We start from the raw sequence: 12721 nt of genomic DNA, 5'->3' as shown, positions 1-12721 counted from the left end.
GAGGGAGAACAAACAGAAGGATATAGTGGAGCAGAGGGAGAACAAACAGAAGGATATAGTGGAGCAGAGGGAGAACAAACAGAAGGATATAGCAAAGCAGAGGGAGGAGGAGCAGAGGGAGAACAAACAGAAGGATATAGTGGAGCAGAGGGAGGAGGAGCAGAGGGAGAATAAACAGAAGGATATAGTGGAGCAGAGGGAGAACAAACAGAAGGATATAGTGGAGCAGAGGGAGAACAAACAGGAGGATATAGTGGAGCAGAGGGAGAACAAACAGAAGGATATAGTGGAGCAGAGGGAGAATAAACAGAAGGATATAGTGGAGCAGAGGGAGGAGGAGCAGAAGTATATAGTGGAGCAGAGGGAGAACAAACAAGAGGATATAGTGGAGCAGAGGGAGAATAAACAGAAGGATATAGTGGAGTAGAGGGAGAACAAACAGGAGGATATAGTGGAGCAGAGGGAGGAGGAGCAGAGGGAGGAGGAGCAGAGGGAGAATAAACAAATTGTTAAGGATCCCTCTGGAACTTTCATTGCGCCTTGTTGTCTAAGGCTAGGCGTTTGGAACAAATTATTTGAGAGAGAGAGCAAGAGAGAAAGGGAGAGAGAAAGCGAGACAGCGAGAGACATACCAATTAATGAGACCCAGATGGTCGATGGTACTGACCCTCAGTCAGTCAGTCTCCAACAGAAGAAAGGTGAAAGAGAGGTGAGAGAGAAGGGAGTTAGAGAGAAGGGAGGGACAGAGAGGAGAGAGAGAAGGGAGTTAGAGGAGAGAGAGAAGGAAGAGTGGAGAGGGAGAAGGGAGTTAGAGAGAAGGGAGGGAGAAGGGACAGAGAGGAGAGAGAGAAGGGAGTTAGAGAGAAGGGAGGGAGAAGGGAGAGAGAGGAGAGAGAGAAGGAAGAGAGGAGAGGGAGAAGGGAGTTAGAGAGAAGGGAGGGAGAAGGGACATAGAGGAGAGAGAGAATGGAGTTAGAGGAGAGAGAGAAGGAAGAGAGGAGAGGGAGAAGGGAATTAGAGAGAAGGGAGGGAGAAGGGACAGAGAGGAGAGAGAGAAGGGGGTTAGAGGAGGGAGAGAAGGAAGAGAGGAGAGGGAGAATGGAGTTAGAGAGAAGGGAGGGTGAAGGGACAGAGAGGAGAGAGAGAGAAGGGAGTTAGAGAGAAGGGAGAGAGAAGGGAGGGAGAAGGGAGAGAGAGGAGAGAGAGAAGGGAGTTAGAGAGAAGAGAGAGAGAAGGGAGGGAGAGAAGGGAGGGAGAAAGGAGGGAGATGGGAGAGAGAGGAGAGAAAGAATGGAGGGAGAAGGGACAGAGAGGAGAGAGAGAAGGGAGTTAGAGGAGAGAGAGAAGGAAGAGAGGAGAGGGAGAAGGGAGTTAGAGAGAAGGGAGGGAGGGAGAAGGGAGGGAGAAGGGACAGAGAGAAGAGAAAGAAGGGAGAGAGAAGGGACAGAGAAGAGGGAGAGAGAAAGGAGAGCGAGACAAGTGGAAATAGAAAATGAAAGTGAAAAGAAACAGAGAGAGTAAGAGAAGCTCTGATGTTAAAGGTAGTTTAGAGATTTCTTTAAGAGTAGCGCTGATGTTGAAGGTAGTTTAGAGATTTCTTTAAGAGGAGCGCTGATGTTGAAGGTAGTTTAGAGATTTCTTTAAGAGGAGCGCTGATGTTGAAGGTAGTTTAGAGATTTCTTTACGCCTTAATCCCACATGAATAGGAAAGATTGGCACCATCTAATTCTATCTAATTAGAGGCTGCTAATCTTTGCCACAGAGGGTTCAGAATATGAACTCAGCTGGAGTTTAGACTACTTTTAAGAGAAGTAGATGAATAATTTGGAGTTTAACTAAGCCTTAATTGTGATTTTATAACTGACAACTGATTTTCCGGAAATTAAGCATTGTCTTGGACTAAAAAGCAATAGAAATTCTGTATGGAAAACTGACCCGGAATTTCCTGTTTGGCACTTTTCACCCTACAGAGCCGAGCCAAGCTGTACTGTAGCCTGTTACACATCCACCATACTTGGATCCACTGGAACAGAGCTGGACAGGACAATGTGAAAAGAAAAGATCCAAATATCCAGTGCAGTACAGTTTGGGTTGGCCCAATAGTGTTAGAAGGGTACTGTATATCTCTTAAAATGCTATGACCAGATTAATGCAGGGGCTGAAGCCTCTGGCCCAGGCCCGTAGGGGGCTCAAGAGGCAAAAGAGAAGGAAATAGAATCTTGTCCTCCAGCCGGCTCTCTCTCTGTCAAACCGTTTAGAATTTCTGCCCTACAGTTAAGATTTAAAAGAGCGGGCTTTGAAATCCATAGTGTAGTTAGTAGAGCATGGCACTTGCAACGCCAGGGTTGTGGGTTCAATTCCCAAAAGGGACCAGAATGTATGGACTCAATACTGTAAGTTGCTCTGGCTAAGAGTGTCTGCTAAATGACTGAAATACAACTAAGGCTGATGATGGGGTCACTCACTTGTGACACATCCCCTGGTGGTAGCCAGCATCCTCTGTTGAGTAGTATCCTGGGGCGCAGGTCTGAACACACCTCCACTCTTGCTGCAGGTGATCTCTGGCACACTGGATACACTCCTCCTTCTTACCTGGACCTGCAACAACACACAGCAACAGTTCCAAACAGAAAAGGACGGGTCCATCTTTAGCCCAGTGGGGTGAGTTGTATCATTATTTGGTTAATAATATGGTCCTCAAGGAAACAAATTGTCTGGTGGGTAAGAAATTCCTGGGCCGATTTCTGGTCCCAGTCCGTTCCTGGTTCAAAGGACTTTAAACGTCTGTCCCCTGAACATGCGGTGGTACGTAGACCAAAAGTAAGACATCAAATGCAATGGTGGTCCGACTGCACTCAAAATGATGACACCTTTCCTAATCCCAATTGCCAATAACAACATATAATAAATTGATACAATTTATTTGGAGTTGAAGCCAGATACACGTCTTTAGGAAAATGTCTGGCTTGTTTAATGTAATGTACCCCCTCTCTCTCTCTCTTTACAATCAGTGCTAGGGCCTTGGTTGAGAGGTGAACCACTAATACAGCTCCTCTACTACAGCAATAAGCGTCTCTCTCTACTGGGTGTTTTGAGGCTAAATTCACTTGTTCCACAGACATGCACACAAGCACACACACATGTGCACACACACAATCTAATCCCTCAGCTTTCTCTCCCCACAGCACGTCTGGCTCTGTCTGTCTATACTACTGTCTCAGGGCAACGGCAGAGCTTCGCCAGCTAAATGTCAACTGCGGCCGACGGCCTAACCCCAGGACACAGCGCTCATAATTAGGGGCCCATTTAATTCATGTAAATCAATGAGCGAATTGACTTAAATCTGACACCCATGTAGATCACAGACGTGAGATGTCGACGCCGTGCCGAAAGTCATGATCACGATAAGCAGAACTGGCAAGCAACCTTTTAGTTGGTAAATGAAGTTATAATTCGTTGTGAAATGATGGTATTGTCATGTCTTCGGACCATAGCACAGGTTCCAATCCAAGTGCCAGTGCCGTTTAGCAAACTCCAGACATTTATATTTGTTGGATGACATGAAAATAGAGGTCTTTGACCACGCACACAAGTGTCTCTGCCAGGAGGCTGAAACTTGGCCAAATGACAGTGCCTTCAGAACATATAAACCTCTTGACTTATTCAACATTTTGTAGCCTGAAATCCAAATTGATTGAATAGATTTTTTTCTCACCCATCTACACACAAAACCCCATAATAACAAAGTGAAAATATGATTTTAGACATTTTTGCAAATGTATTAAATTAAATACATAAATATCTCATTTACATGACTTTTCACACCCCTGAGTCAACACTTTGTAGAAGCACCTTTGGTGGCGATTACAGCTGTGAGTCGTCTTGGGTTTGTCTGTATCAGCTTTGAGTCGTCTTGGGTTTGTCTGTATCAGCTTTGAGTCGTCTTGGGTTTGTCTGTATCAGCTGTGAGTCGTCTTGGGCTTGTCTGTATCTATTACGGGATTCTTCTGTTGAAGGAGAGGCGGACCAAAACGCAGCATGGTTATTGTGATACATCTTTAATAAAGATTAAAATAGAACAATATACAAAAACAAGAAATGTGAAAAAACGAAAACAGCCCTATCTGGTGTAACAAACACAAAGACAGGAACAATCACCCACAAACCCCAACACCAAACAGGCTACCTAAATATGGTTCCCAATCAGAGACAATGACTAACACCTGCCTCTGATTGAGAACCATATCAGGCCATACATAGAAACAGACAAACTAGACACACAACATAGAATGCCCACTCAGATCACACCCTGACCAAACAAAACATAGAAACATACAAAGCAAACTATGGTCAGGGTGTGACAGTATCAGCTGTGAGTCGTCTTGGGTTTGTTTGTATCAGCTTTACACATATGGATTTGGGGATTTTTTTCCCATTCTTCCTTTTCTCAAACTCTGTTAAGTTAAATGGGGAGCAACGGTGAAAAGCAATCTTCAAGTTTTCCACAGATTTTCAATGAGATTCAAGTCTAGGCTTTGACTGGACCACTCAATGACGTTGACATTCATGTTCTGAAGCCTTTCCAGCGTTGCTTCGGCTGTATGCTTGGTGTTTTCCTGTTGAAACATAACGCCCCCAGTCTAAGGTCATTTGCTCTCTGAAGCAGGTTCTCATCAAGGATTTGCCTGTATTTGGCTCTTCACCAGTCTCCCAGTTCAAGGATTTGCCTGTATTTGGCTCTTCACCAGTCTCCCAGTTCATGCCGCTGAAAAGCATCCCCATAGTATGATGCTGCCACCACCATGCAAGGCGGTAGGGATTGTGTTAGACAGGTGATGAGCTGTGCCTGGTTTTCTCCAGATGTAGTGCGGTGCGTTCATGCAAAATAGTACATTTTTTTGTCTCATCAGACCACAGAATCTTTTGCCTTACGATCTCAGAGTCTTTCACATGCCTTTTAGCAAACTCCAGGTGTGCTGTCATGTGACTTTTTCTCAGGAGTGGCTTCCGTCTGGCCACTGTCCCATAAAACCCAGATTGGTGAAGTGCGGAGACTTTTGTCTCCGCACTAGATGGCAGGTTCTCCCATCTAAGCCAAGGAACTCTGTAGGGTTCTAAGTCACCTCCCTGACCAAGGTCCTTCTTGCTTGGTTGCTTAGCTTGGTCAGACAGCCAGTGATGGAAACCAGTGTGCTCTTGGAACCTTTCAACTCTCTAGAAATTGTTTTCTACCCTTCCCCAGATATATGCCTCATCATAATTATATCTCAGAGATCTACAGACAGTTCCTTGGACTTCATGGTGTAGTTTCTGCTCTGACTGTCAACTGTGGGACCTTATATAGACAGGTATGTTTCTTTCTAAATCATGTCCAATCAATTGAATTGGCCCCAGGTGGACTCCAATCAAGTGACATCTCAAGGATGATCACCTGAGCTCAATTTGGAGCGTCATAGCAAAGGGGTGTGAATACTTATGTAAATGAGATATTTCTGTATTTAATTTTCAATAAAACATGTTTAAAAACATGTTTTATTATTATGGGGTCATTATGCGGTATTGTGTGTAGATGGGTGAGAAAATTCAGGTTGTAACACAACAAAATGTGGAATAAGTCAAGGGGTATGAATTTCTTTCTTTCTGAAGGTACTGTATGTGCTGGAGTATGGGAGATGTTCTCACCAGAACAGGCCAATATGACAGTGTGACACAGCAAGGTCACTCTGACACTATGACCTCCATATATAGGTCATATAGACCGTTGACATTTGAGCCTGACATTCATTAATAGTTCAACGTTAAGAGGACCATTGAGTGAAACAATGCAAACGTTTACTATTGGCATTGTGTGTAATACTCAAAAATGCATTCCAGAAACCTGTCACGGAACCTATAACTGGTGGCTTCACACACACACACACACACACGCACGCACACACGCACACACGCACACACGCACACACGCACGCACGCACTTCATCTGTCCTTTTAAAACATTTGACAAAAAGGCTCAGTGCCATTACCCTCGCAAGAGGAGAGTGCCGGAGTATTGCAAACAGGGATGCCAATATTTTTTACTCCTATCTTTATGAGAACAGGAGGTGTGACAGGGACACTGACCTGTGCAGGTAGAGCAGGAGGTGTGACAGGGACACTGACCTGTGCAGGTAGAGCAGGAGGTGTGACAGGGACTACACTTCATCTCCTCCAGATGAAAGAAGGTTCCGTTGGCACACTCCGGTACACAGGTCATCCCCGCCAGACTGCACACACACACACACAAAAACACGCTTATGTTCTCTACATGACATTTTTCATCAGTGACATTCCCTAAAGAGATTACATGTAGTTTACCTGTAGCCGTCGTTACAGGCAGTACACCTGTCTGAGTCCCGCAGACACTTCATACAGTTCTCATGACACCTCAGACATTTCCTCTGAGCTGGGGAGAGGGAGGGAGGGAGGGAGGCGGAGGGAGGGAGGGAGGCAGGGAGGGAGGGAGGGAGGGAGGGAGGGAGGGAAGGAAGGAAGGAAGGAAGGAAGGAAGGAAGGAAGGAAGGAAGGAAGGAAGGAAGGAAGGAAGGAAGGAAGGAAGGAAGGAAGGAAGGAAGGGGAAGGAAAGGGAAGGGAAGGAGGGGAGGTAGAGGGGGCAGATGGGAAGGGAGCGTGAGAAATAAATATAGTTATCCATTTTTAACTCAGTATAGTTCTCAGAGGACTGCTCATTCAACCACCAAAACCAAACACACAAACAACCATGAAACCAACTTTCACAGGCTCTCAGTCTCTCTGTCTCTCTCTCTCTCTCTCTTTCTATCTCTCTCTCGCTCTCTCTCTCTCTCTGTCTCCCTCTTTCTGTCTTTCTCTCTCCCTCTCTCTCCCTCTCTCAGTCTCTCTCCCTCTCTCTCCCTCTCTCAGTCTCTCTCCCTCTCTCTCTCTCTGTCGCCCTCTTTCTGTCTCCCTCTTTCTGTCTCCCTCTTTCTGTCTCTCTCTCAGTCTCTCAGTCTCTCTGTCTCTCTCTCTCTCTGTCGCCCTCTTTCTGTCTCCCTCTTTCTGTCTCTATCTTTCTGTCTCTCTCTCAGTCTCTCAGTCTCTCCCTCTCCCAGTCTCTCTCTCAGTCTCTCTGTCTCTCTGTCTCCCTCTTTCTGTCTCTCTCTCTCCCCCTCTCTCTCCCTCTCCCAGTCTCTCTCTCTGTCTCTCTCTCTTTCTCTCAGTCTCCCTCTCTCAATTCAAGGGTCTTTATTGGCATGGGAAACACATCTTAACATTGCCAAAGCAAGTGAAGTAGATAATATACAAAAGTGAAATAAACAATATAAATGAACAGTAAACATTACACTCACAGACGTTCCAAAAGAATAAAGACATTACAAATGTCATATTATATATATATATACAGTGTTGTAACGATGTACAAATGGTTAATGTACAAAAGGGAAAATAAATAAGCATAAGTATGGGTTGTATTTACAATGGTGTTTTTCTTGTGGAAACAGGTCACACATCTTGCTGCTGTGATGGCACACTGTGGTATTTCACCCAGTAGATATGGGAGTTTATCAAAATTGGGTTTGTTTTCGAATTCATTGTGCATTTGTGTAATTTGAGGGAAATATGTGTCTCTAATACGGACATACATTTGGCAGGAGATTAGGAAGTGCATCTCAGTTTCCACCTCATTTTGTGGGCAGTGTTCACATAGCCTGTCTCCTCTTGAGAGTCAGGTCTGCCTACGGCGGCCTTTCTCAATAGCAAGGCAATGCTCACTGAGTATGTACATAGTCAAAGCTTTCCTTAAGCTTGGGTCAGTCACAGTGGTCAGGTATTCTGCCACTGTGTACTCTCTGTTTAGGGCCATTCTAGTTTGCTCTGTTTTTCTGGGTTTTTTTGTTAATTCTTTCCAATGTGTCAAGAAATTATCTTTTTGTTTTCTCATCATTTGGTTGGGTCTAATTGTGTTGCTGTCCTGGGGCTCTGTGGGGTATGATTGTGTTTGTGAAGAGAGCCCCAGGACCAGCTTGCTTAGGGGACTCCAGGTTCATCTCTTTGTAGGTGATGGCTTTGTTATGGAAGGTTTGGGAATCGCTTCCTTTTAGGTGGTTGTAGAATTTAACGTCTCTTTTCTGTATTCTGATAATTAGCAGGTATTGGCCTAATTCTGCTCTGCATGCATTATTTGGTGTTTTACGTTGTACACGGAGGAGAGTTCTGCAGAATTCTGCATGCAGAGTCTCAATTTGATGTTTGTCCCATTTTGTGAGTTCTTGGTTGGTGAGCGGTCCTAGACCTCACAACCATTAAGGGCAATGGGTTCTATGACTGATTCAAGTATTTTTAACCAGATCCTAATTGGTATGTCGAATTTTATGTTCCTTTTGATGGCATAGAATGCCCTTCTTGCCTTGTCTCTCAGATCGTCCACAGCTTTGTGGAAGTTACCAGTGGTGATGTTTAGGCCAAGGTATGTATAGTTTTTTGTGTGCTCTAGGGCAACGGTGTCTAGATGGAATTTGTATTTGTGGTCCTGGCAAATTTACCTTTTTTTGGAACACCATTATTTTGGTCTTACTGAGATTTACTGTCAGGGCCCAGGTCTGACAGAATCTGTGCAGAATATCTAGGGGCTGCTGTAGGCCCTCCATGGTTGGTGTCACGTTCTGACCTCTATTTCCTTTGTTTTTGTATTTATTTAGTATGGTCAGGGCGTGAGTTGGGTGGGCAGTCTGTTTGTTTTTCTATGTTTTGGTCTAGTTCTATGTTCGGCCTGATATGGTTCTCAATCAGAGGCAGGTGTTCGTCATTGTCTCTGATTGGGAACCATATTTAGGTAGCCTGGGTTTCACTGTGTGTTTGTGGGTGATTGTTCCTGTTTTTGTGTTTGCACCAGACAGGGCTGTTTTGAGTTCTCACGTTTCTTGTTTTTTCGTTAGTTTGTTCATGTATAGTTTCGTCAATAAAATACAATGAACAACCACCACGCTGCGCTTTGGTCCGCCTCCACTTCACAACAAGAGAACCGTTACAGAATCACCCACCACAACAGGACCAAGCGGTGTGGTAATGGGCAAAGGAGAAAGCAGCAGCAGGAGCAGCGCGAGGAGGTATGGACATGGGAGGACGAATTAGACGGTAAAGGACCTTGGGCTCAGCCAGGAGAGTATCGCCGCCCCAAGGAAGAACGGGAGGCGGCGAAAGCGGAGAGGCGCTGGTATGAGGAGGCAGCGCGGCGTCGTGGATGGAAGCCCGGGAGTCAGCCCCAAAAATTTCTTGGGGGGGGGGCTAACAGGGAGTATGGCTACGCCAGGTAGGAGACCTGAGCCAACTTCCTGTGGTTACCGGTGGGCTAGAGAGACCGGGCAGGCACCGTGTTATGCTGTGGAGCGCACGGTGTCCCCAGTGCGGGTGCACAGCCCGGTGCGGTACATTCCAGCTCCGCGTATCGGCCGGGCTAGAGTGGGCATCGAGCCAAGTGCCATGAAGCCGGCTCTACGCATCTGGTCTCCAGTGCGTCTCCTTGGGCCGGCTTACATGGCACCAGCCTTGCGCACGGTGTCCCCGGTTCGCCTGCATAGCCCAGTGCGGGCTATTCCACCTCGCCGCACTGGCAGGGCGACCGGGACCATTCAACCGGGTAAGGTTGGGCAGGCTCGGTGCTCAAGAGCTCCAGTGCGCCTGCACGGCCCGGTCTATCCGTCACCACCTCCACACCCCAGCCCTCCGGTGGCAGCTCCCCGTACCAGGCTGTCTCTCCGGCCCATCCGTCCAGAGCCTTCCTCCTCTCCAGCGCTGCCGGAGCCTCCCGCCTGTCCGGCGCCTCTGCCGGAGCCTCCCGCCTGTCCGGCGCCTCTGCCGGAGCCTCCCGCCTGTCCGGCGCCTCTGCCGGAGCCTCCCGTCTGTCCGGCGCCTCTGCCGGAGCCTCCCGCCTGTCCGGCGCCTCTGCCGGAGCCTCCCGCCTGTCCGGCGCCTCTGCCGGAGCCTCCCGCCTGTCCGGCGCCGCTGCCGGAGCCTCCCGCCTGTCCGGCGCCGCTGCCGGAGCCTCCCGCCTGTCCGGCGCCTCTGCCGGAGCTTCCCGTCTGCCCGGCGCCTCTGCCAGAGCTTCGCGTCTGCCCGGCGCCATCGGAGCTTCCCGTCTGCCCAGCGCCGCCAGCGCCGCCCGTCTGCCCAGCGCCGCCAGCGCCGCCCGTCTGCCCAGCGCCGCCAGCGCCGCCCGTCTGCCCAGCGCCGCCAGCGCCGCCCGTCTGCCCAGCGCCGCCAGCGCCGCCCGTCTGCCCAGCGCCGCCAGTGCCGCCCGTCTGCCCAGCGCCGCCAGTGCTGCCCGTCTGCCAGGAGCCGCCAATGCCGCCCGTCTGCCAGGGGCCGCCAGTGCCGCCAGTCAGCCAGGGGCCGCCAGTGCCGCCAGTCAGCCAGGGGCCGCCAGTGCCGCCAGTCAACCAGGGGCCACCAGTGCCGCCAGTCAGCCCAGCGCCAGCGCCGCCAGTCAACCAGGGGCCGCCAGTGCCGCCAGTCAGCCAGGGGCCGCCAGTCAGCCAGGGGCCGCCAGTGCCGTCAGTCAGCCAGGGGCCGCTAGAGCCCCTCCGCCCGGAGCAGCTGTCCCTCTGTCCCGAGCAGCTGTCCCTCTGTCCCGAGCAGCTGTCCCTCTGTCCCGAGCAGCTGTCCCTCTGTCCCGAGCAGCTGTCCCTCTGTCCCGAGCAGCTGTCCCTCTGTCCCGAGCAGCTGTCCCTCTGTCCCGAGAAGCTGCCCCTCTGTCCCAAGCAGCCCCTCTGTCCAGTGGAGTCATTGAGAGGGGTGGGCATGGTGAGTAAGCCACGGAGGCGGACAATAAGGCGGACTGAGACAATGGCGAAGTGGGGTCCGCGTCCCGCGCCAGAGCCGCCACCGCGGACAGACGCCCACCCAGACCCTCCCCTATAGGTCAAGGTTTTGCGGCCGGAGTCCGCACCTTTGGGGGGGGGGTCACGTTCTGACCTCTATTTCCTTTGTTTTTGTATTTATTTAGTATGGTCAGGGCGTGAGTTGGGTGGGCAGTCTGTTTGTTTTTCTATGTTTTGGTCTAGTTCTATGTTCGGCCTGATATGGTTCTCAATCAGAGGCAGGTGTTCGTCATTGTCTCTGATTGGGAACCATATTTAGGTAGCCTGGGTTTCACTGTGTGTTTGTGGGTGATTGTTCCTGTTTTTGTGTTTGCACCAGACAGGGCTGTTTTGAGTTCTCACGTTTCTTGTTTTTTCGTTAGTTTGTTCATGTATAGTTTCGTCAATAAAATACAATGAACAACCACCACGCTGCGCTTTGGTCCGCCTCCACTTCACAACAAGAGAACCGTTACAGTTGGTGACAGAAGCACCAGATCATCAGCAAACAGTAGACATTTGACTTCAGATTAATAGTAGGGTGAGGCCGGGTGCTGCAGACTTTTCTAGTGCCCGCGCCAATTCGTTGATATATATGTTGAAGAGGGGCTTAAGCTGCATCCCTGTCTCACCCCAAGGCCCTGTGGGAAGAAATGTGTGTGTTTTTACCTATTTTAACCACACACTTGTTGTTTGTTTACATGGATTTTATAGTGTCATATGTTTTTCCCCCAACACCACTTTCCATCAATTTGAATAGCAGACCCTCATGCCAAATTGAGTCGAAGGCTTTTTTGAAATCAACAAAGCATGTGTTTATTTTTTATTTATTTTACCTTTATTTAACCAGGTAGGCAAGTTGAGAACAAGTTCTCATTTACAATTGCGACCTGGCCAAGATAAAGCAAAGCAGTTCGACAGATACAACAACACAGAGTTACACATGGAGTAAAACAAACATACAGTCAATAATAAAGTATAAACAAGTCTATATACAATGTGAGCAAATGAGGTGAGAAGGGAGGTAAAGGCAAAAAAAGGCCTTGGTGGCAAGGTAAATACAATATAGCAAGTAAAACACTGGAATGGTAGTTTTGCAATGGAAGAATGTGCAAAGTAGAAATAAAAATAATGGGGTGCAAAGGAGCAAAATAAATAAATAAATTAAATACAGTTGGGAAAGAGGTAGTTGATAGGGCTAAATTATATGTGGGCTATGTACAGGTGCAGTAATCTGTGAGCTGCTCTGACAGTTGGTGCTTAAAGCTAGTGAGGGAGATAAGAGTTTCCAGTTTCAGAGATTTTTGTAGTTCGTTCCAGTCATTGGCAGCAGAGAACTGGAAAGAGAGGCGGCCAAAGAAAGAATTGGTTTTGGGGGTGACTAGAGAGATATACCTGCTGGAGCGTGTGCTACAGGTGGGAGATGCTATGGTGACCAGCGAGCTGAGATAAGGGGGGACTTTACCTAGTAGGGTCTTGTAGATGACATGGAGCCAGTGGGTTTGGCGACGAGTATGAAGCGAGGGCCAGCCAACGAGAGCGTACAGGTCGCAATGGTGGGTAGTGTATGGGGCTTTGGTGACAAAACGGATTGCACTGTGATAGACTGCATCCAGTTTGTTGAGTAGGGTATTGGAGGCTATTTTGTAAATTACATCGCCAAAGTCGAGGATTGGTAGGATGGTCAGTTTTACAAGGGTATGTTTGGCAGCATGAGTGAAGGATGCTTTGTTGCGAAATAGGAAGCCAATTCTAGATTTAACTTTGGATTGGAGATGTTTGATATGGGTCTGGAAGGAGAGTTTACAGTCTAACCAGACACCTAAGTATTTGTAGTTGTCCACGTATTCTAAGTCAGAGCCGTCCAGAGT

General features: G+C 48.3%; 1 protein-coding gene across 6 annotated transcripts in view; it reads right to left on the bottom strand.

The window, feature by feature from the left end:
- LOC110526694 (proprotein convertase subtilisin/kexin type 6) overlaps positions 1-12721 on the bottom strand; it is a 100206-nt gene that overhangs the window by 14969 nt on the left and 72516 nt on the right. For 2 of the 6 annotated variants that reach the window (XM_090239118.1, XM_090239121.1), the window contains exons 17-19: positions 6355-6442; positions 6160-6263; positions 2466-2598 (exon numbers count right to left, since the gene is read on the bottom strand). In XM_090239118.1, the coding sequence (XP_090095244.1) occupies positions 2466-2598; positions 6160-6263; positions 6355-6442 (325 nt within the window). Of the gene's footprint in view, positions 1-2465; positions 2599-3818; positions 4008-6120; positions 6264-6354; positions 6443-12721 lie in introns of those variants that run through there. The other 4 variants (XM_090239116.1, XM_090239119.1, XR_016496901.1 and 1 more) reach the window with 3 other exon arrangements.

Source organism: Oncorhynchus mykiss, chromosome 6 (assembly GCF_057628025.1).
Source record: "Oncorhynchus mykiss isolate SJ-2025 chromosome 6, ASM5762802v1, whole genome shotgun sequence".
Lineage (NCBI taxonomy): Eukaryota > Metazoa > Chordata > Actinopteri > Salmoniformes > Salmonidae > Oncorhynchus > Oncorhynchus mykiss.
Note: the sequence above shows the minus strand (reverse complement) of the source record. Positions and strands in the feature narration are given on the sequence as shown.